Source organism: Pristis pectinata, chromosome 3 (genome assembly GCF_009764475.1).
Source record: "Pristis pectinata isolate sPriPec2 chromosome 3, sPriPec2.1.pri, whole genome shotgun sequence".
NCBI lineage: Eukaryota > Metazoa > Chordata > Chondrichthyes > Rhinopristiformes > Pristidae > Pristis > Pristis pectinata.
Window position 1 is genome coordinate 79,633,717 of NC_067407.1, and position 24,750 is coordinate 79,658,466.

At 41.9% G+C, this 24,750-nt stretch overlaps 1 protein-coding gene across 7 annotated transcripts in view; it reads left to right on the forward strand.

Moving 5' to 3' along the window:
* Nucleotides 1–24,750, forward strand: part of LOC127568508 (pleckstrin homology domain-containing family G member 1) — a 155,109-nt gene that overhangs the window by 119,098 nt on the left and 11,261 nt on the right. For all 7 annotated transcript variants that reach the window (XM_052012344.1, XM_052012346.1, XM_052012350.1 and 4 more), the window contains 12 exons: nucleotides 5,868–5,937; nucleotides 7,278–7,324; nucleotides 8,552–8,702; nucleotides 9,760–9,891; nucleotides 11,302–11,484; nucleotides 12,753–12,848; nucleotides 15,243–15,329; nucleotides 16,664–16,697; nucleotides 18,448–18,537; nucleotides 19,400–19,435; nucleotides 19,589–19,605; nucleotides 21,447–21,668. In XM_052012344.1, the coding sequence (XP_051868304.1) occupies nucleotides 5,868–5,937; nucleotides 7,278–7,324; nucleotides 8,552–8,702; nucleotides 9,760–9,891; nucleotides 11,302–11,484; nucleotides 12,753–12,848; nucleotides 15,243–15,329; nucleotides 16,664–16,697; nucleotides 18,448–18,537; nucleotides 19,400–19,435; nucleotides 19,589–19,605; nucleotides 21,447–21,668 (1,165 nt within the window). The remainder of the gene's footprint in view (nucleotides 1–5,867; nucleotides 5,938–7,277; nucleotides 7,325–8,551; nucleotides 8,703–9,759; nucleotides 9,892–11,301; nucleotides 11,485–12,752; nucleotides 12,849–15,242; nucleotides 15,330–16,663; nucleotides 16,698–18,447; nucleotides 18,538–19,399; nucleotides 19,436–19,588; nucleotides 19,606–21,446; nucleotides 21,669–24,750) is intronic.

A 24,750-nucleotide genomic window follows, 5' to 3' on the forward strand; every position in this document is an offset into this window, starting at 1 on the left:
GATATGTTGGCCTAAGAGAGGGTGCTGCATAGGTTTGTTAGAATGATACTGGGGCTGGATTATTTCATGATATTGAAAATTAAGGAATGTTTGATTTGAAACGTTTGATCATTTTTCTCTATCAACGATATCTCCTTATGAAGGAGATCAGCATAAGGGCCTAACATTAGAGCTGGTACATTCAGGGTAATGTTAGGAAGCATTTTTTTTATTTTCACAAATCTGGAAATTGGTCCCCCTCAAAGAAAAATCTATTGAGCTTCTGTCATTTGAAATCTGGAGAGTTTTGTATACTTTGTTTATATATAAAGTATGGGCACTAAGTTGAGTAATCAAGGTGAATAATAAGGATTGAAATTCTGAAGAGGGTGACCAGTCCACTCTTACCGTGTTTCATGTAACCACCCCACCAAATTCCTTCATAACACAATGATTTTCTGTCTTGCTCGGTTTAATTATGGGTTTGCTGTTTTATTTTTCTTTCCAAAATGGATAATTTCTCATCTTTCCCCCACATTATACTTTCTCTGCTAACTTCTTGCCCACTCACCTAACCAAACTTGCATCCCTTTATGCAGGCTATTTGTTTCCTCCTTACAATTTGCTAATCCATCTATCTACACCAAATATTTAATCAGCACTTGAAAGTAAGAAGCATTAATTATGAATCGTGATATTTATCAGTAATGGATATAATCTTTTTTTTCAGTATGCAGTAATTGCTCACAAGGCCAGCATTTATTCCCCAACACTAACTGCCCTTAAGGTGGTCGTGACTTGCCACCTTAAACCATTGCAGTCCTTGTGGTGAGGATACTCCAAGAATGTTATTGGATAAGGAGTCCTATGATTTAGACCCAGCGATAATGAAAGATTTGGGATTTAGAACAGTAGAACACTGCAGCACAGAAAACAGGCCATTCGACCCTTCTAATCTGTGCCAGAATGTTATTCCGCTAGTCCCACTTACCTGCACAGAGTCCATAACCCTCCAGACCTCTCCCCTCCATGTATCTATCCAATTTATTCTTAAAACTTAAGAGTGAGCCCGCATTTACTACATCAGATGGCAGCCCATTCCACACTCCCACCACTCTCTGCGTGAAGAAGATTCCCCTAAACCTTTCCCCTTTCATCCTTAAAGCCATGTCCTCTCGTACGTATCTCTCCTAATCTAGGTGGAAAGAGCCTACTCGCATTTACTGTCTGTACCCCTCATAATTTTGTAAACCTCTATCAAATCTCCCCTCATTCTTCTGCGCTCCAAGGAATAAAGTCCTAACCTGTTCAATCTTTCCCTGTAACTCAACTCCTGAAGACCCGGCAACGTTCTAGTAAATCTCCTCTGCACTCTTTCAATCTTACTGATATCCTTCCTATAGTTAGGTGACCAGAACTGCACACAATACTCCAAATTTGGCCTCACCAATGACTTATACGACCTCACCATAACATCCCAACTCCTATACTCATACCTTGATTTATGAATGCCAGGATGCCAAAAGCCGCCTTTACAACCCTGTCTACCTGTGATGCCACTTTCAGGGAATTATGTATCTGAACTCCCAGATCCCTTTGTTCCTCTGCACTCCTCAGTGCCCTACCATTTACTGTGTATGTCCTACCTTGATTTGTCCTTGCAAAATGCAACACCTCACACTTGTCTGCATTAAATTCCATCTGCCATTTTCTGGCCCATTCTTCCATTTGGTTCAGATCCCTCTGCAAGCTTTGAAAGCCTTCCTCGCTGTCCACTATACCTCCAATCCTAGTGTTATCAGCAAACTTGCTGATGCAATTTACCACATTATCATCTAGATCATTGATATAGACAACAAACAACAATGGCCCCAGCACAGATCCCTGAGGCACACTACTAGTCACAGGCCTCCTGTCTGAGAAACAATCATCCACTACACTCTGCCTTCTCCCACACAGCCAATTTCGAATCCAGTTTACAACCTTTCCATAGATACCTAGTGCCTGAACCTTCTGAACTAACCTCCCATGTGGGACCTTGTCAAAGGCCTTACTAAAGTCCATGTAGACAACATCCACAGCCTTTCCTTCATCTACTTTCTTGGTAACCTCCTCAAAAAAAAACTCCACAAGATTCGTTAAACACGATCTACCACGCACAAAGCCATGCTGACTATCCTTAATCAGCCATTGTCTGTCCAAATACTTGTATATCTGATCTCTCAGAACACCTTCCAATAATTTACCTATTACTGATGTCAGGCTCACTGGCCTGTAATTACCTGGTTTACTTTTGGAGCCGTTTTTAAACAACGGAACAACATGAGCTACCCTCCAGTCCTCTGGCACTGCACCTGTGGCAAAGGACATTTTAAATATATCTACCCAGGGCCCCTGCAATTTCTACACTAGTCTCTCTCAAGGTCCGAGGAAATATCTTGTCAGGCCCGGGGGATTTATCTACCTTTTATTCGCTGTAAAGCAGCAAGCACCTCCTCCTCTTTAATCTCTATATGCTCCATGACACTACTGCTTGTTTCCCTTCCTTCATATCCTCTATGCCTGTTTCCTGAGTAAATACTGATGCAAAAAAATTGTTTAAGATCTCCCCTATCTCCTGAGGCTCCACACATAGACGACCACTCTGATCTTCTAGGGGACCAATTTTGTCCCTTACTATCCTTTTACTCTTAATATACTTGTAGAAACCCTTTGGGTTTACCTTCACATTATCTGCCAAAGCAACCTCATGTCTTCTTTTTGCCTTCCTGATTTCCTTTTTTAGTATTTTCTTACTTTTTCTATACTCTTCAAGTACCTCATTTGTTCCTAGTTGCCTATACCTGCTATACACCTCTCTCTTCTTAACCAGAGCACCAATATCCCTTGAAAACCAAGGTTCCCTATGCTTGTTAACTTTGCCTTTAATCCTGGCAGAAACATGCAAACTCTGCACTCTCAAAATTTCGCCTTTGAAGGCTTTCCACTTACTGAACACATCCTTGCCAGAAAACAACTTATCCCAATCCACTTTTCTGAGATCCTTTCTCACTTCCACAAAATTGGCCTTTCTCCAATTTAGAACCTCAACTCGAGGACCAGACCTATCCTTATCCATAATTAACTTGAAACTAATGACATTATGGTCACTGGACCCAAAATGCTCACCAACACATACTTCTGTCACCTGATCTGTCTGGTTCCCTAATAGGAAATCAAGTATTGCATTGTCTCTCGTTGGTACCTCTATATATTGATTTAGAAAACTTCCCTGAACACATTTGACAAATTCTAAGCCATCCAGCCCTTTCACAGTGTGGGAGTCCCAGTTAATATGTGGAAAGTTAAAATCCCCTACTATGACTATTTTCTGTTTCTTACATCAGTCTGCTATCTCACTACAGATTTGTTCCTCCAATTCTCTCTGACTATTGGGCAGTCTATAATACAACCCTATTAGTGTGGCCACACCTTTCCTGTTCCTCAGCTCCACCCATATGGCCTCTGTGGACGAGTCCTCCAGGCTGTCCTGTCTCCGCACAGCTGTGATATTTTCCCTGACTAGTAATGCCACTCCTCCCCCTTTCATCCCTCCCCCTCTATCACGTCTGAAACAATGGAACCCCAGGACGTTAAGCTGCCAGTCCTGCCCTTCCTGCAACCAGGTCTCAGTAATAGCAATAATGTCGTAATCCCACGTGCCAATCCACACCCTAAACTCATCTGCCTTACCTACAATCTCCTTGCATTGAAATAGATGCACCTGAGAACATTTCTATCACGTACAAACCTTTGATTTCTGTCGATACCTGCAGTCCTCACATGACCTTTTTCCTCCTCCACCTCACTATCTGTTCTAACACTCTGGTTCCCCTCCCCCTGCAAATCTAGTTTAAACCCCCCCGGAGCAGCACTAGCAAACCTACCCACAAGTACGTTAGTCCCCTTCCAGTTCAGGTGCAAACCGTCCTGTCAGAACAGGTCCCACCTTCCCTGGAACAAGGCCCAATTGTCTAGGAACATGAAGCCCTCCCTCCTGCACCATTTCCTTAGCCATGTATTTAGCTGCACGATCCTCCTATTTCTAGCCTCACTAGCACGTGGCGTGGGTAGCAATCCTGAGATTGCAACCTTGGAGGTCCTGTCCTTCAACTTTGCACCTAGTTCTTTAAACTCTCTTTGCCGGACCTCCTCCTCCTCCTTCCTATCCACGTCATTGGTGTCTACATGGACCATGACATCTGGCTGCTCACCCTCCCTCCTAAGAATATCGAGAACTTGATCCGAGATATCACGGACCCTGGCACCAGGGAGGCAACAGACCATCCGGGATTCTCGATCTCTCCCACAGAACCTCCTATCTGTCCCCCTAACTATCGAATCCCCTATCACTACTGCTCTCCTCTTTTCCATCCTTCCTTTCTGAGCTGAGGGTACCACCTCGGTGCCAGAGACGTGACCACTACAACTTGTCCCTGGTAGATTGTCCCCACCAGCAGTATCCAAAACGGTATACTTATTGTTGATGGGAACGGCCACGGGGTGCTCTGCTCTTTCTGTCTATACCCCTTCCCTTTCCTAACAGTCACCCAGCTACCTGCCTCCTGACCTTTAGGGGTGACTATCTCCCTGAAACTCCTGTCTATGTCTGCCTCTGCATCACGAATGATCCGAAGTTCATCCAGCTCCAGCTCCAGTTCCCTAACTCGGTTTGTCAGGAGCTGCAGCTGGATGCACCTTTTACAGGTGTGGTCATCAGGGACAAGTGTGCTGTCCCTGACTTCCCACATACTGCATACAGTGCACACGACTGCCCTAACTGCTGCCATCACTACCTACTTCTAAGTTATTTAAACTATAAAGGAACCTACCCGGCCTTACCTCTCTGGGTGTAAGCTCTTCCTCAGCCTCTGCTCGCCGAAGCCTCTCGAGCCAAAGCCTTAAGCTTCACTCCTACCCTGAGCCACTCACACCCTGGCCGCTCCTCTTTAGTTACCCCTCCTTTATTTCCGAGTTGGAATGGTGGGCAATTTGGAGGGGGATTTGTTCCTTTGCACCTGCTACACATATCCTCCTCGATGGTGGAGGTTATGGGTATAGGAAGTGCTGTCAGAATAGCTGAGGCAAATAACCACAATGCATTTTGTAGATGGTTCACTGGCGGCGGAGGGAATGAATGTTTATGGTGGTGGAAGGGGCACCAATGAAGAAGCTGTTTTGTCTCGTATGTTGGTGGAATTGTCGGAGTTGCAAGTAGTGAGTTTTCCATGATACTGCTGACATGTGCCTTTTGTAGATGGTGGGAAGGCTTTGGTGTGATGGGACATGTCAATCGCTGCAGCTGCTTTTGTAATCACTCTAACTGTGGCTGATCCAGTTTAAGTTTTTGGTCAACAGTGATCCTCAGGACATTGGTATCTTTTTGGTATTGCCATTTGTTGTCGAGAGTAACAGGTTAGATGCTCTTGTTGGAGATTGTAATTACTTGTGATGCAAATATTACTTGCTACTTATCTGCTCATGCATGAATGTTGTCTAGGTTTAGCTGCATGGGCTGCTTCGTTTTCTGAGGAGTTGTGAATAGAACATAATGCAGACATGGAGACATTCCCTCCAGTATTTTTGGCCAACATTTCTCTCAACCAACTGGTTAGCACAGTGCTGTTTGCGGAACCCGGGGCCTGCAAATTGGCAGCATTGCAACACAGCTATATTTTCAAAGTATTTCAGGATCATGAAGACTCGTGGCTGCCCTGAGGTTATGAAAAGCACTATAGTTGTATTTTTAAGATGGTGCTACAAGCACCTGATAAAGTACTACTGATCAGGAGCCACCTGCAAGTTCTGTGGGTATTTATTTAAAATGTGGCTTTCCTTTCCATTTACAGTGAACTGCTTCGAGATCTGGAGAGTTGTGACAGTGACCCGGTTGCAATTGCGGAATGTTTTGTAGCAAAGGTAAATGCTGCTATGGCTTCAGAGCAAGTCTGCAAGCTTGAAAGAACAGCAAATTCTACTTCGTGTGCATAAGACTGCAATGTTTTTTTTTGCTTCCTACCTATCTTTTACCATCTTCATAACAACACTGAGGCTATTTGACCCAATGGGTTCCTGCTGGCTCCCAGAGGAGCAATCCCCATCATTCCCATTCCCCTATCATTTCCGTTGTACAACTTATTCGGCAACTTATTCCCTTCTGCACGTGCTCGTCAATTCTCCTCTTTGTTCTTTTTTTGTCATTGACCTACACTTGGGGGTAACTTACAGTAGCCAATTAACCTAGCAGCACGTGTTTGGGATGTGAGTGGAACGTGAAATGTTCTGGTTTCCAGTCGCATCCATGATGTTCAAGGGCAATATCAGGAAGCACTTTGATGGAGAGAGTGTGTGGACTCCACACAGATGGCACGCATGGTCAAAATCATACCTGGTCCCTCCAGCACTAATTGCTGCTTGCTGTGGTGCACCCAGCCACATAGGAAAAAGAAACAGTCAACTGAATGTCTTCGGATCACCTTCAGAATTTAATTCAAAACTAAATTTGTATTAATATACTAAAATTCCATTTACTTGGATTGTGTAACAAAGGCAAGATGTTCTGTTTCGACATGTATCTCTTTTAAAATATCATGTCAAATGGAATCTTGTTGAGTTGAGGGTATTATGATTAAGGAAACAGTGTCAAAGCCAGAGGGTACAGGATATATTTACCAGAGTTTTTCCTGGTTTGATTCTCTTGGGCTACTTTCAGCTGACCCCAGTTCAGGCAAGTGAAAAAGCCCAACCTGTTGAGGTAAATCTCTTAATCTGAAACCCTGGTGTAAATTTGTGGCTTTCCTTGCACTCCAGTGTTGCACGAGACCTGTTGCAGCTAACAAAAACCTGTTCTTCCCAGTTTGTGTTTTCATCTGCCCACCCCCTACTCTCAGTGTTTGGAGGAGAGTGTCTCCCGACACTTTGTGAGGAGGCGTTTCCTGATATCACCCCTGAATGTCATAGCTCTAATTTGTAGGTAATGAATCTCTGTTCTGGACCTGCCCACCAAAGGGAATAATTTTTCTCCCTACTCCATGGGATCCCTTTAACCATCTTAACCATTTCAGTTAGACATTGAAGCCAAGTCTATGCAGCCTGCCCTTACACAAGTCCAGCATTGCTGAGATCCTGGCTGGCTATCTTGGTGTGGCTGACAGTGGTATGTTTAAAACCTATTACAGATGTGCCAGAACTAATCTATCTAATGTTGGGGCTTTAGATGAACAAGCAGGGTCTGACGTGTTTTTTTCATGATTTTTCAGAGTGAAGAATTCCACATCTATACACAGTATTGCACAAACTATCCCAGGTAGGTCTGTGTTAACAATGTGAGGGCCAGACCTGCATCTCACTGAAGCTGTTAAGTGGTCAGTTAATAGGGAAATTGTAACTCATCCATCCATCAGGGAACAGCTGTCAGTGAATGCTGGTTTTATATAATGCCCAATTTTAAGTTAATGATGAGTAGTATTGTTTCGACCAGGGTCAAATTGTTTCCCAGCTACTCAGATTAAAATTGCCTCCAAAGTATCAAGTAGATATTCTGTAATTTGAACTGTGATTCAGTTGCTTTTGAAGAAATAGTGAATTTGTCCATGGGTTCATTTTCCAGGGCAATTGTACCAGGATTTGTCCTGCCTTCCACTGATTCCCTCTGTACTATCACTGGAGGTAAATCTGGTATTCAGCTGACAGGATTGTGATGGAATCTAAAACAGTTTGATTTCAGAGTCTCACTTTTCTTATGACATGGGAGGAACCCAATGAAACTATGATGGCTGTGGGAGAAATACTATTAATCCTGTTCCCTCACCTTTTTTCCCTTGCAACCTATTCTCTCATGTCCAACTCCCTCATCCCACCCCCCAATTATTCTCTTGCCATCTACCAACACTAGGGGCAATTTATAGTAGTTAATTAACTACCAGCGTGTCTCTGGAATGTGGGAGGAACTTGGAGCATGTGGGGGAATCCATGCAGTCACAGAGAGAACTCCACACATAGCATTCAAGGCCAAGACTAACTGGTCATTAATTGCTGCACCACTGTGCATTCATACAAGGTTGGTTGGCCATTATCTCACTTGTAACTTTTTTCAAAAAAGAACAGAAATTAAACAACATCAAGTTTTTGTTGAATGAGTGATGTGGAAAAATATGGGGAAAAAATGAACAGTTTTCTGTTCTATCAAGATGTTTAAATGTGCTTTCAGACATTAAAGAAATTATTCCATTTTTCAGTCATACATTTTGTATCTGATTTGGAACTTGATATTCTGCAGTTCTTGAAGGAAACAATGGCGTAAGGGATCTGCTGTGCTCCTTGCCAAGAGCGGCAATGGTACTAGTGTTCTGTGTCAAAACAAAATATTGAAGGAAGGAAATAAATTTAATATCAAGGCAAAAATGCAATGTCATTAGAGGGCACCCATCCAGCATCATGACCTTTCAACGTGGGGGTGATGGAGATTTTAGTCCACGTTTTGTACAAGCACCTGGATTTAACAGAGTCACTGATCTTTCTATGTAACTTGCAGGTCTGTAGCAGTGTTAACAGAATGTATGAGGAACAAAGTGCTTGCCAAATTCTTCAGAGAGCGACAGGAAACCTTGAAACACTCCCTCCCACTGGGATCCTACCTTCTCAAACCTGTGCAACGCATCCTAAAATACCATCTTCTCTTGCATGTAAGTGGTTACCCAAGTATTCTTGATCCAAACCCAGTGCATTTGAGGATTATTTTAATCACAATTAATGCTGCCTTTCATCCAGAAGTTACCTTGTCATTGTAAGCATTAGCGTACAAGGACCTGGCCCAGATTAATCATTGACTCCTTTTCAATTAAGATACAACAATTATAAGGATACAGTAATTTTAATAGTTCAAGGGCTCGCCTGAACATCCCTGTAACTTGCCAACTGTATCCTTGAATGTTCAGGACTTGGAGCTTTCATCTGTTGTAGGTATTCAATAGTGATCTTGATATTGACCTTTGGGGTACAAAAATTTAATGCATGTTGATAGCGCTTTGGATTTTGCATTCTTTCTATCTAGGTTATTTATTGACTTGCTTTGTAACTAAAAAGTGATTATCATCAACTCTCCATGGTTTCTGACACCTGAACCAGTGAAACTGCATACAGGTGAAGATTATTTAACTAGTCTAGTTGAGTTGTTCTTGAAGATTAGTCTGGCACTTCTTGTAACAGTGTCATATTGTGTCCGTGGAGATGGGGAAACATTTTGGTTTCCATGTTTTTGAAATGGAGAAACTATTCGCCACCAATCAGAAATTGATGTTTTTTTATATATTTTGCTGCAAAGGCAAGACATTTTGTTTGATGTTAGTGATTTCTGCACTTCTGCATGATCTTTATGAAAGCAAGTAATTTTTGGCAGCATCTACTTGAGGGTAGACATTGGTCAATAAGGAGCCTGTTCTCCATATGCAAGTGGGTTCAGTAGTGCTGCTGGCCTGTGATTTCCCTCTGCACTCACCTCCCTGACCGTCTGAAACCTCAGCCCCAATCAACAACCTGATCCTGGTTGTCTGGAACATGCATTTTTGGCCTTTGAATGTGAAGCAAATGCCACAATTGCCCAGTGGACATTCACAATAGTCTCAGTCTTGATTGGAGTACACACCATGATGAATTGTCTGGGAACTGGGCTGTCATTGATTTCTACTCCACATTGTCATATTTGCTTTATGATCTGTTATGTCTTTTGGCTATTGTTTACAGGAAATAGTGAGTCATCTGGAGAAAGATACAGAGTGTTATGATGTGGTGCAGGATGCCATTGACACAATGCAGAGGGTGGCTTGGCACATCAATGATATGAAGAGGAAACACGAGCATGCAGTACGGCTGCAGGTAATTATCATCGGGATTTTAAGAATGCATCCTATTTGGGTGGTGTTGCTGCAGTCAGAGTTTATTGCCCATTTCCATTGCCCTGGAAGTTAGTTGTTTATCTATCTACTGGTGAAGATTTGTCTGTCTGTGACCCAGGGTGGCAGTCGGTTAACTGCAGTGAGCCTCAGTGCCCTGGGTTTGGAGGAAAATTAAATCAACCAGGGACAACTCGCCACCCTCTCGACATTTGCTATTGTTTGGCCGAAACGCCCCTGGGTGGCAGTTGTCTGTGAGTGATACTTGGCTGCAAAAGCTCAGTAAACTTGCCCACCCAAAATTGCCCTCTTTAAATAACTGTCAGGTAAAGGTGACTAATAGCGAACAGTAAAGGGGGTAAAAAAGGAAAGGTAAGTTTTAATTGTGTTTCTCTTAACCCATCTCATTGGCCATTGCCACAAGACAGTAACTGGTTAGGGATGTGTCACAGGATTTCTCAAGCAACTTGAGAAACTGGTGCAGTTAGATCACAAGAATAAATTGCAAATTAATAACAAGTGAGCAAAAGAACCATTATATTGTGGCATTTGTAGTGTAATTTCCAAAATACAATAAGAATGTAGCCCTCATTCCTCCTCTGTTAGTATTAATGCAAGTTCTGGTTGAACCCTATTTTTGCCTGGCAGTGTAGATTGACAAGATGTATGCTGGGCCAAAAAGGGATTATATTATGAGTACATCTTGCATGCACTAAATTTGTATTGCCTTGAGCATAGATATTAAGGGGTAGTATTAGGGATGATTTAAAAGAGTTTGTAGCTTTTCTATATTGAGACACTTTCCTCTGAGGGAATCCAGAACAAGTAGGTGTAAGCTTAAGGTATGAACTAGGTAACCATTCATTGAAAATAACAAGTCCTGCTTCACCCTTTCACTGGGTCAGAAAAATCATTGCACTATGGTATTTTGTTGATTAATCCACTCTGTGGCTTTCTTCAAAGTCAGGTAGCAAAATAAACTCCTGCCTACAATAGATGTCATTGGGCAGGTTGGTATGTGCCATGGTTTGGGAGCTGATGCTACCTAAACGTGGTCGCCTGTATGTGTAAATTCACTCAATGTGATCAAAATAATCTCATCAGAATAATGACTAACAATCAATAAATTAACTCCCAGTTCCAGAAGCAGAAAAGCTGTGGATAATGGAACTAGCAAGTTAAAATGTTGCAGATTTCAAAACTGAGAAAGATGGATTTTAGTGGGATAAGGGCTTTAAGGAATATGGAACCAAGGCAAGTAATTAGCTTAAAGGTGCAGCTCAGCCATGATCTTATTAAATAATGGAACAGGGCAAGGGAGATGTTTTGATTGCATTAGATGACCTGTTTTATTACTGCTGTTGTTTGACTGTTTATCTGTGTTCTTGTTAAGGAGATACAAAGCCTGCTGACAAATTGGAAAGGTCCAGACTTGACCAGCTATGGAGAACTGGTCTTGGAAGGAACGTTCCGCTTTCAGCGGGCCAAAAATGAACGCACTTTGTTTCTTTTAGATAAACTTCTTCTCATCACTAAAAAAAGGGAAGAAACTTATGCCTATAAAGCTCATATTTTGGTAAGGACTGTTTTGTTTTAATCTGGGTCCCTTGCATTTACCTGAAAGTGCTAGGGTTTGCCTTTGGGAGTACTGCACTGAATCAGAAATGAACCAGAAAGGCCGACTTTGTAGCTACTTACAACATCAACCAGTGGAGTTCAACCATTTTCAACTCTCTTGTTCACTCTTTCTTCCTACATCATCCATAAACTTCAGATCATTTAAAATTCTCACCAGCTTCTGGTAACTGAACACCTCAATGCTCACTGGCTCTATTTCCATACCATGTAGGAGGAGGCCATTTGGCCCAATGAGTCAATGCCAGCTTGCAAATACCATTCCTTTCAATTTTCCTGCAGTGTATTCTCCTCGCATCATCATCAACTCTTCTCAGATTCTATCACCCGTCTACACTAGGGGTAACTTACAACAGACAGTTAACTTGCAAACCTGCCAGTCTCCTGGGATGTGGAAGGACAATGGAGCACCCAGAAGAAACTCAAGTGGTCACGGAGAGCATGCAGATACCACACAGGCAGTGCTGGAGATGTTGCTGAAGCTGTAAGGCAGCGGCTCTGCTAGCTGCACCATCGTGCCACCCAGCCCAGTAACATCGCATTTAAAGTTTTCATCCTTGTGTTCAAATGTTCACTGCACCCTCAACGACTTGAATCTGTAATCACTGCCAACTCTGAAACACTGTGTGATCCTTTGCTTTTGGTCTCTTCTACACCCCCACCACTGTCAGCCATGACTTTTAGCCATTTGCACCCCCCCCCCCCGAAACCTCTGGCTCTCCTCCTCCTACCCACTCCACCCACACACTCCCCCCCCCCAGCCCCAAAAGAACACACACAAAATTTATCTAACAGCCAAAGCTTCTGGTCACCTAGTCTAGTGTAGCTTTTAGAACATAGAACATTACAGTACAGGCCCTTCGGCCCACAATGTTGTGCTGACATTTTATCCTGCTCTAAGATCGATCTAACCCTTCCCTCCCACAAAGCCCTCCATTTCTCGATCATTCATGTGTCTAGTTGATGTGTGTTTTAGTTGACTTTGGTCTGATTAATCCTTCTAATGACACTTTTTGGGATGTGTAAAGGCAAAATATAAAACCAATTTGTACTTTTGTCCCTAATATTCTGATTTTTATGATTATTGGATCTTAATGTGTACAATTTAACTGCCAAGTTTATAAAATTGTGTAAAGAAGGCTAATAAAATGTGTAAGTAAGAGATTGAGCTCAGGTTGAATAAAGTTGTAATGTTCTCCCCCTCTCCAGTGTTGTAACTTGATGCTTGTGGAGGTGATACCAAAGGACTCTCTTGGTTTTAGTGTTTTCCACTACAAGAATCCCAAAGTACAGCACACAGTACAGGTAAGATATTCTCCAGTGTGAGTATTTCTATGCCCAATGGTACTCTACTGGGCAAAGGTGGCTTGGTTTCATGAATAAAATAGCGGGCATTACATTGAAAGGTGTATCCTAGAAGCAGATATAGTTGTATTATACAAACATTTGAAGCCAAAATTACTCAACCTGAACCTTTAGCAATAATAAATTCATTCTCTCAGACTAGAATGCTTCAGCTTGATTCTCCAATCTTTGTTCCCTTCTATTGAAATTAAAACCTGACCCTTTGCAAATTTTATAATGTATGCTAATAATTCCAAAAAGGAGTATCTTCTTGCGTGGCTTAAGGTACGTTGATTCAGCTGCCAACACTTTCTAAGGTGGGAAAGGAATCCCTGAATGGATTTCAAAAATGGACCAAGCAATTTAACTTAAATTCAAATCTTATTTGAATAAGAATAAGAGCAGGGTATTTAGCCCACTCTACCCTTGATTTAGATCATGGTCGACCTATCTCTAAATCCAATTACTTACAGTGGCATTGCAAAAGTTTGGGCACCCCGGTCAAAATTTCTGTTACTGTGAATAGTTAAGTGAGTAGAAGACGAACTGATCTCCAAAAGTCAGAGTTACAGATGAAACACTCTTTTCAACATTTTAAGCAAGATCAGTGTATTTTTGTTTTGTACAATTTTAGAGTGAAAAGGAAAGGAGCACCATGCGAAAGTTTGGGCACCCCAAGAGATTTGAGCTCTCTGATAACTTTTACCGAGTTCTCAGACCTTCATTAGCTTGTTAGGGCTATGGCTTGTTCACAGTCATCGTTAGGAAAGGCAAAGTGATGCAAATTTCAAAGCTTTTATAAATACCCCCACTCCTCAAACCTTGTCCCAACAATCAGCAGCCATGGGCTCCTCTAAGCAGCTTCCTAGTCCTCTGAAAATTAAAATAAATGATGCCCACAAAGCAGGAGAAGGCTATAAGAAGATAGCAAAGTGTTTTCAGGTAGCCGTTTCCTCAGTTCGTAATGTAATTAAGAAATGGCAGTTAACAGGAACAGTGGAGGTCAAGTTGAGGTCTGGAAGACTAAGAAAACTTTCTGAGAGAACTGCTCGTGGGATTGCTAGAAAGGTAAATCAAAACCCCCGTTTGACTGCAAAAGACCTTCAGGAAGATTTAGCAGACTCTGGAGTGGTGGTGCACTGTTTTACAGTGCAGCGACACCTGCACAAATATGACCCTCGTGGAAGAGTCATCAGAAGAAAACCTTTCCTGCGTCCTCACCACAAAATTCAGTGTCAGAAGTTTGCAAAGGAACATCTAAACAAGCCTGATGCATTTTGGAAACAAGTCCTGTGGACTGATGAAGTTAAAATAGAACTTTTTGGCCACAATGAGTAAAGGTACGTTTGGAGAAAAAAGGGTGCAGAATTTCATGAAAAGAACACCTCTCCAACTGTTAAGCATGGGGGTGGATTGATCATGCTTTGGGCTTGTGTTGCAGCCAGTGGCACGGGGAACATTTCACTGGTAGAGGGAAGAATGAATTCAATTGAATACCAGCAAATTCTGGAAGCAAAGCTCACACCGTCTGTGTGTGTGTATATATATATATATATATATATATATATATATATATTAAAAAAAAGCAGCTGAAGATGAAAAGAGGATGGCTTCTACAACAGGCTAACTATCCTAAACACACCTCAAAATCCACAATGGACTACCTCAAGAGGCACAAGCTTGAAGGTTTTGCCATGGCCCTCACAGTCCCCTGACCTAAACATCATCGAAAATCTGTGGATAGACCTCAAGAGCAGTGCATGCAAGACGGCCCAAGAATCTTACAGAACTAGAAGCCTTTTGCAAGGAAGAATGGGCAAAAATCCCCCAAACAAGAATTGAAAGACTCTTAGCTGGTTACAGAAAGAGTTTACAAGCTGTGATACTTGCCAAGGGGCTGCTACTAAGTACTGAGCATGCAGGATGCCCAAACTTTTGCTTCGGGCCCTTTTCCTCTTTTGTTATTTTGAAACTGTAAAAGATGGAAATTAAAAAAGTAATCTTGCTTAAAATATTAAAGAAATGTGTCATCTTTATGCCTTTTGGAAATCAGGTCATCATTTACTTGCTTAGCTCTTCACGGTAACAGAAATTTTGACCGGCGTGCCCAAACTTTTGCATGCCACTGTACCTTTGACCTACTATCCCTTGGGATCCTGGTTCAACCTCAGTCTTGAACTTTAGTTGGGGTTGTGATGGATAAGAATGAGGAAAGGGCCAGTTGAAAAGTTCCAAGTTCTTCTCTTTGTAAAATGTGCAGTGGAATCTTGGGTAAAGTGGGATCCTGTCTGGAAGTGTTTCCATGTGATGTCAAATCATCTCAAATTCTCTCATAGTTGTCATATCTTCTTACAGGCCAAGTCAATGCAGGACAAGAGGCTTTGGATTCTTCATCTGAAGAGGCTTATTCTTGAAAATCATCCAGCCAAGATCCCAGCCAAGGTGTGAAATAGGATGACTCGAGTTAGCTTTTCATATTCTTTAGGGAGCATTTATACAAATTTTAAAGTTGGTAATCTGTTTTGACAGCAAGCACAACTAGGAGAGCAAATGGTAAAATACGCCCAGTCTTGTTGGACACTGAGATACTGCTGATGTAGTTTCACTTCGTTTCCTTGCAAACTTAACATATGCCCAGCGTAAAATTGTCCTCTAATTAGTGTTGTTGAGCCTTTGATATATGTGGGCTGTGACCTACGTTTAGTTGAGGCAGCATGTTTATGGGCTGTTATTGCTATAACCCACTGAGGTCTGACACCACTAAACTGAGTTTGAAGTAATTTCAGCAGGAGGAGAATCTGGCGTGGGTTGAACTTGAACTGTCGGTACACATTCACTTACAGGTACCACTTCATTAATGCGACCACGTTCCTGTGTAACCAGGAACATGCCACATATGGTGAACACCTCTGGCTGTAATCTCTGGCAGTTGGCCCTTCCAACTGGAAGTCGTGGACAGAAACTGCCCCTGAGAATGACCTTTTGTACCAACATGAAATAGCTTGGGAATACTGGCATATAATAATGGCCATAGTTCACTCGCACTGAAAATTCCACAACCTTTGGAACAATTGCATTTCTTCCCTTGCAGATTACACCACCATCCATAAATAAATCATGTGAAGATGCTATTATGTAGTTTGTAAATGTTGTAAATGAAGAGCTGATCCAGATTAAGACTCTGGAATCCTTGCCTTGTACCTGGTGGGACCACAGAATCAGTTTACACGCAGGCCAGATATGACATGGGAGTGAAACAAATCCACAAGCTGCAGCATGAACCCAGTCAGAAATGGTTTCTAGAACCTTGGTTTGTTATTCCAATTTGTGAAATGATGGCTGCTAATTGCACAGCCAAAGGCAAATTATTTGGAGCCCTTTGTTCCACATAGGATTATGTGTTTACCACATCCACCCAGCTGTAACCTGTTATCTTGTAATTTGTCAACAAAAGATTTATTTTTAATTTAGTGTTGCTGGCCCAGTGTTGTGGTTGTAGAAAAACAAAATAATTAAATACGCTGATTCTTCCAAATGGTTTTTGAAGTTGTTCACCTTTTTAAACTTTGTTTCCATTCAAGTCTGGTATTGTTTTCCGAGTCCTATTTACCCACTTCAAACACTTGTGTCTCTTGTTTGTTTCTGAAGGGTGGGATCTGCACAAATGTGACTACAGGGCTGCTTTCAGCTGCTCTCATTTCTGACCTCAGCAACTTGCAGCTGATAAGTGGCTCAGTTCTGTTCAATGGCTGAAGAATAAATGTTTTTACTTGCAGGCTAAACAAGCAATTCTAGAGATGGATGCCATCCGTAAGTATTGCTTGAATTGATTTGTTTGAGGGTGCCTTGCCAATTTATCATTTAATATTAATTGACCTGTTCTTTAACTGTATATTAATGATGACCATGTTACATGCATTGAAGGTGAACATGTCCCTATCTACATTGTGCCAGATCTGGACTGCCACACAGCCCCCTGCCTTGCTGCAATACCAAACGCACAAGGATACACTCTTGGAAACCTTTTCTTTGGGAATGAGCTTTAGTTATGCTTGCTTAAGAGCCAGCTGCAGGAAAAAAATAACCAACTATCCATTGGGTACTCCATATACTGTATTTCAGCATTTATCTACTTGTCTCACCAATCACTCAGTCTCCCCTTCTAAGCTTATTTTGTTCTAGGTTTTACATTGTTCTTTGCACATTTGAGGTAACCCATTTTAGCAATACAACGTTTTCAAAGTAGTTGCCAAACTGTAGAAGAGAATATTTGGAGGGTTGACATAACAAGAGAGGACTTGGACAAAAAGGAGTTTAAGTCCATTGGTTCAGTGTGTAGTCTTCAACTGAAGGTACGGTTACCGGTGGTTGGGCAAAAAGGTGGTTGCATAAGGACCAAGAGTTGGAGGAAAGCAGAGTGCTTGCAGGATATAGTGATAGGTACTGGGGCCTGGTGATATTTGGTTGGAGGTTTAGGGGAGAGGGGCAAGACCTGGGTTTTTGGAAGCAGCCTAACAAGAGGATTCGAATTTGAGGTTGTGGATTCTGTTCTGATAGAGCTCACCAAGGAGAAAACCTGACACACATTTATAAAGAGTTGAGAGCAGGCAGGGTGGACATATTGCTTCTAACTGTATGGAAAAGGGGCCCAGTCACTCTGTGGGTCTCTTTGTTCCACAGAGCTGTAGTCCACTGCAGATTTTGCCTTGCATGGTGGTCATTCAGCCTATTGTCTTGTTTTTTTTGCCAGAGTAGTTCAAAATTGATTATCACTTTCTGCCAGAACAGGGTGTCTTCAATACTTGGCTGCCATGTGGTATGACTGTTGTTTTCCAACTGGTTTGCTTCATGAACTGAAAATGGGTATATAGGAACAACTAGATGATAAATGACCTCAATCTATCTTCACCATCAAACAGTATGGTCATGACAGAGCAAGAATTATAACAGTATCAGTGTTGTTTAATCAAGACTGATTATTATTAGTCACGAGATCCTGGAATAAATAACCTCAGTGGCAAGTCATTTGTTCCCCTTTCCTGCCCCCAAATATTACTTTTGAAGGATTTCTTTTTAATTTGCATTTGAGTGACAATACTGTCTACTTCTGATTTGGGAGGGTTTAGTTGATCTTTTAACCAGGGCAATTGGTGACTGAGGATTAAACCAACCCAGGCTCCTCTTCCTGATTGCTGTTCCACCACTGGTGGAATGTATTGGGTGAGTTGGATGCAGGATAAGAACTGCATCTGGTACAATTTGTAATCCACAACTCAGAGATTCCCACATGAAGGATCCCTGAAAAGAAGGGAGTCCTGTGGAACGGTCTCCCTTTTTCAGTCAATGGCTTCCACAGGGAAGGAGAAAGGAAAGTCGTAGCACCATTTTCTATTCAGCCCGTTGAACGACTGTGGTTGGGCAGTCTTTCTATCAATTCTGTTTTTAAAAAAAAATTAAGTCCTTGCATGCCCTTCACAAAAGCCTGTGGTGGGGCCTAGCTCAGTACATGAGCTAAACTGGTAGGGAGAACGTGTTCATCACAATATTATTTCCATTTCAGATCACCCTGGGTTCCACTACAGCCCAGAGGGTGAGAGGAGAGCAGACGTGGAGGACCGAATCACGCCGCGCAGAGTCCGAAGGAAGTCCGGTATAACACTGAACTCTTACACAAAATAAGGAGTGTTGTGGGGTGGCATACAGCTGGAGCACACTCAGTTAACCTGAGCTGCATTCCCACCTGCTGTGCTGAATAGTGTGAATCTCTTGCATGCATCTTCCCAGAAGGCAGTAATGGGATTACCAGGGATTTGTGTCCGGATGAGGCCTCCGTTTAAAGTTCTATCAGAACACTGGCACCTCCAGCAGACGAAAGCCTGCTCAGTACTAGCTTAGATTCTGAAGTCTTTTGGAGACTTGGACTTGCTACTTTCTGACTCTGAGGGGGCTACCTCTGAGTCAAATGAAACTTGAGGGGTGCTAGAACAGTTGCAATGCCATCCATACGGGTAGTGGTCAAAAATGGTTGTGCAGACATGGCCGTCCGTATAGTATCACAGTATTGTCCAAAACTTATGAGCTCCACCAACTGGACAAACAAAGGCAGAATAGTTCAGAATCCCAAAACTCAGAAATTTGCAGCATCTTGGTTTATATCACAATTCATCGATTTCTTTATCATTTCTGGGCCAACATTCTAGAGCTTCCTACCAACCTATCAACATTGCAATAACACTTGCATCATACTACAGCAGTTGACACACATGTCTTGCTGCCAGCATGGCCTTATATAGGGATGGGCACTAATTGACAGTCTTGCCAATGATGCCCATGTCGCTAAAGTGTTTTTAAAAAATGTATGCAAATCCTCCCTATGAAAATGTCCATGTGACAATCATAAACACCATTACATGACTGGGAGCTTTCTATACTTGACTGCAGGTGTGTGATGGAGCTGGTGCACTGACTTGTATACAAGTCCCTCTATTGATGCTAATTTTTTGTTTTTGCAGAGCCATCAGCAAGAATGAAGACTCCCAAGCAAGCAGGTCAGTAACAAAACTTGTAATTCATTTACAGTAATGTAACTTATAGTACCTTCAGCTAAGCAAGTTTAAACTTGTGGGCAGTTAAACTCTCAAACATGTTAAGTTGGGCTTTCTAACTAATGCCTCTTTTTTTTTGCCCTCTCCCTATTTCAGAAGCCAGACAAGACAAGGTAAGCCTGTGTTTGATGATTTGCTAGGCCAATTTTTATTTGAAAAAGTTAACTGGAGAGGTCTGGATGTTTTTGTGTTCTAATGCAAAATGTTTTTGAATGGTACAACATTGGATCTTGAACTTCTAGCTGAAGTGATTGATTCAAGAGAGTTGTTTCTGTTCTTTAAATAGAATAAAGCAGTGGGGATGAGAGAGGATTTGAATTTATGTAGAACCTTTCATGACTTCCAGCTGTCCTAAAAATACTTATAATAATGCAAGAAGCTCACTTGGGCATTTAGAGTTGCCAATATTAAAGGCAAGCTGAGCCTAAAATTTAATGGGTGGGTCTACTTATATTTTCGAAATTAACGAACATTCCAAGCTGAAAGTGAAATACCATGCAATCTGTAATGGATTGTAAAGAAGTGGATTTCTTGTGTTGTTGTTTAGATGGCAAAATTTCTATTGGTCTTCCTGTGACTGTTTCTCACTTCTCTCCTCATTATTCTTTATCTTGCTGTGCAGTTCTCAACATTTTCACCACTGCATGCACTCTCTCTTCCAACAGGCGTTGGGGTGGAGGGTGATATGATATAGTTGAGAGAACAAAACAAACTTTGTATATGACCTTTCATAATCTTGATATCCCATAATGTTCTAGCAGATGGAGTATCTTGAAATGTGCTCACTCTTGCAGGAAATACTACGCCCATATGCAGACAACAAGCTTTCACAGGCAGCAATGTGATGATAACCAGATAATCCGTTTCAAAGATAGTTGAATGATAAATATAGCTCAGGGTATTAGTTCTCTTCTGTTCGTAGAAATTGTCCTTGGGATCTTTCTGTCCCCGTCTGAGAAAGCAGACAGGGTTTTCTGATTTAATTTCTAATCCAACACCATCAGTACAAGCACAAGTGGTGCGGGCTGACTCAAGTCTCAGATGTAGGAGTCACATTTCATTGGCTATGACACATCTTGGGGGCATCCTGAAGTTTTGCAAAGTATTTTATAATAGCAATTTCCTTTGGGTGGGAAAGCTTAAAATGGGTGTGGAACAGCTTGAATGTGTATATAAAAGAGGCATTGCAACATGTCTCAGCAATAATTTCACCCTGATCAGATGAAAGCTCCTGATTGCTTCTCTACAGGATGGTTAAAAGACTTGTCGATATCTAAAGATGTTGTTTGGTGGAATGGGTCAGGGTGTGGTTCAAGCAAGAAAGCTAGCCTGAGATTTCATGTTTTGTTTTAATGTGTCTAAGGTTTCTGCCATTTCTAGTACCAGCCAACTGGAAGGCTGGTGGTCATGATACATAGAAAGCAGAATAGTACAGGACAGGCCCTTCGACACACAATGTCTGTGTCGAGCATGATGTCAAATTAAACTGATCCCTCCTGCCTGCTCATGATCCATATCCCTCCATTCCCTGCATATTCATATGCCTGTCTAAAAGACTATGGAATGCCACTATTGTATCAGTGATGTTCTAGGGGGAAAAAAAATTGGAAAAATACTTAAACTGTTTAGGATATGAGGAAAGAGGGAATGATATTAATAGGATGGCTCGCTGACCCAGCCTAAACATGTTATCCATCTTCCATCTGTGCTGAATAGTCCTATAAATCTATGTAGAGAACTATCTGCTCCCTTTTATAAATATTCAGCATTTACATTTTATTTTTCTCTGCAAGTTAACTTGTTGGTTTTCAAAGAATAACTTGCTTTTATGGATTGTTCCTCCATTTGGAAATTGAATATTCTCTGTGCTATCTTGTTTGTTCTCTCCCTGATGTAAATTCATAATGTAATGAAGGTCTGAACTAGTGTGATGGATATTTCCCTCTCCTGACAGCGTGCCAGTGTTGAAGGATCCCTCCTTTCTCCATCTGTGGAAGCGTTATCCAATGAAACTACCCCCGACTCCAAGAGCAAAATCAATGCATTCTCTCGTGGTGACACTGTCAGCCAGTCACAGGAGTCCTTGGAGCCGGCCTATCCAAGTGATCTTGAAGAAAGCCTCCACCTGCGCACCTTGGACCAGACTGATGCCGATGATGAAGAAGAAATTGAACAGGTTGAACATTGTTTCATTGTTGTTGATATCCAGATACATGCCTGATAATATCTGAGCTTTATCCTCAAACTGTCCTGTGATCTGTTCTGTTGGCACTTGCTGTGCCCCTGTGGTATTTCTGGTGGTATTCACTGGGATGTCGGGACTGAATGCAGGAACAGGATCATCCCAAGTCAGGTGGTTCAAACTCCTCCAGAAAATCTGCATTAGTGCTCCCTGGCCTACATTGAGGGAATGCTGAAGAAACAAATAAGAAGTTGGAGGAACTCAGCAGGTCAGGCAGCATCTGCGGAGGGAAATGGACAGTCAACGTTTTCGGTTGAGACCCTTTATCAGTCTTGACCCGAAACGTTGACTGTCTATTTCCCTTCACAGACACTGCCTGACCCATTGAATTCCTACCAGCATCTTGGTTTTTGCTCTAGATTCTAGCATCTACGGTCTCTTGTGTGTCCACTGAGGGAATGCTGTCTTAGTGGAAAACACATTAGATGTGATTCTACTTTCAACAGAGACTTTGTCTTCTCCCCGAGTTGAACACAAAAGATCTCAGTTCAAGGAAGAGCAGTTGAAGTTTCCTTGTGTCATAGCCAATGCTCAGCCTTTAACCATCGGAACCAAAAAAATTCATCTAATGAGAAATGAATTGCCTTGTTTCCCTTGACTTAAGTAATTTATTGTTTACAAATTGCTGTTAAACATCCTGCAGTTGGCTATAAATAATCCATGTTTTGTTTGCTTGCATGCTGAGAAATTCATCCCAGTTTGCTAGTGCTAAATGTGCTATACAACAGCTGCCAGGACCGAACTTCGGAAGTAGAATGTGCAGCTGCTACAATATACTGCATTTAGCGATATCGCCCAAGGATGAATTTGTGCACGTACTTCTCCCATTGTGAGTTGTAGTCAAATATACCGAGGTGCTGTGCAGATGCGTTCTAAAACAAAATTTTATATTGAAACACAAAGGCTTGATCAAAGCAGTGGCCTTAAACTGTCAGATTGCCTCCTTAAACCCTTCTCCTTCAAGTTAGAGACCTAAAACAGCTGAAGGCAGGGCTGCATATAGTGGGGTGGAAATGATCAAGGATTGCTCATGAGGTCAGAACTGAAGGAATGTTGTAGGATTGGGGAAGGGGTGAGAGAATTTGAAACAGTGGGTGAGAATACCAAAATTTTATTATTGCTATATCCTGTGTGTACTCCTAATCTGAGGGATTTTAAGGCACAAACCATATTTTTCTCCCTCATTAACTGAATGAATTTCTCTGTCACAAACCTCTTGCATCTGAGTTGGTACTCGGATGCAAAGTACACTAAAGCTAGTGCATTGGTGACACCTAGTGGCTGAGGTTCCACTGCAGTAAAAGTGCCATCCTGTGCAGCATCTTTATTAGGATTAAAACAAAACTTTACATTCAATTTGATATCCTGGACCCTGCAAAATTAGATTTTCAGGTGGAGGGGCTTCACAATATAGTTTTAAAAACCTCATCGTTAGATGGTCTTGTTCTGTTTCTGTATGCTTCTATAGCACCTTTCTACCACCTTGGGACATGCGAAATGTTTCATAATTTAGTACCCTGTGAAAGGTAGTCACAGTTATTAAATTGGGGAAAATGCAGCAGCCAGACCCCTGCTGGTAGGAGTTTGCAGTGCACAAAGTGATCATTGCAAATTTATATTTCAATGATGTTGGCTGGGGGATAATTATCAGCTTGGGAACGTATCGTATTCCTTTGCCATGAGGTACAGCAACAATGAATTCTGGTAGACGACAACTCCACGAAAAGGAATGGTCTGCCATTATTCATTCTGCCCAGGTGTGTGTGTGTGTATGTAATTATATATCAGATCTCCTTTGTCTTCTCCTCCAAACAGTCCCCATTTTGCTAATCTATCCTTGTAACTGTAGTCCCTTATCCGAGGAACCATCCTTCCAGGTCTTTTCTGGACCCTCCCTAATGCCTTCACGTCCTTCCTTCCAAAATTAATCAGAATTTAATGGAATACTCCAGTTGAGGTTGGGTCATTGTTTTATAAAGATTCAGCATGACTTCCCTGATTATTGTACTCTATGCCTCTATGGATAGCTCAGAATTGTGTACATCTTACTAACCACCCTCTCAACCTGCCATGCTCTTTCAATGATTTGTACACACATGCCCCCAGCTCCCCTTGGCTCCTTTATTCTATATTGCTTCATTCTTTCTACCAAAATGCAATATCTTGTATTTTTCAAAATCAGGTTTATCATCACTGGCATATGTCGTGAAATTTGTTGTTTTGCGGCAGCAGTACAGTGGAAGACGAAGATGTAAAAATTACTACAAGTTACAAAAATTAAAAGTGCAAAAGGGAATAATGAGGTAGTATTCATGGACTGCTCAGAAATCTGATGGTGGAGGGGAAGAAATGTGGGTCTTCAGGCTCCTGTACCTCCCTGATGGTAGTAACAAGAAGAGGGCATGTCCCAGGTGGTGAGGGTCCTTAATAATGGATGCTACTGCCTCTTGAAGATGTCCTCAGCGGTCGGGAGGGTCGTTCCCGTGATGGAGCTGGCTGAGTCTACAACCCTCTGCAGCCCCTTTTGATCCTGCACATTGGAGCCTCCATATCAGGCAGTGATGCAACCAGTTTTAGCATTAAACTTAATCTGTCATTCCACTAGCCTGCTCTTGCTCCAATGTATTACTATTCTCTTCACAGATCACAATAATATCAAGTTTTGTGTCGTGCAAAGTCAGAAATTGTAGCCCGGACTCTCAACTCCAAATTGTGTACATTTTGATTCCATGCGATGTGGTTCTAATTCCCTTTTGCACATGGTTCACTGCTCTAAATCTCCAAATTGACATCAATCCTCCTTCCTATATTCATAGTAATTTCTCCCAACCTTGCCATCTCATGGATCCTCCATGCACATTCTCTCAAGGCCATTTCTAATCTCATTCTTTCTTTGACTGTGCCTGGAAGTGGGTGAGGAAATGTGGGATGAGGAATCGTCATTGGCTATCAGTTCACCACTACATTCCTGTAGTAATGAGTCTATTCAGTCACAACTGCACTTCCACCTTTAGCC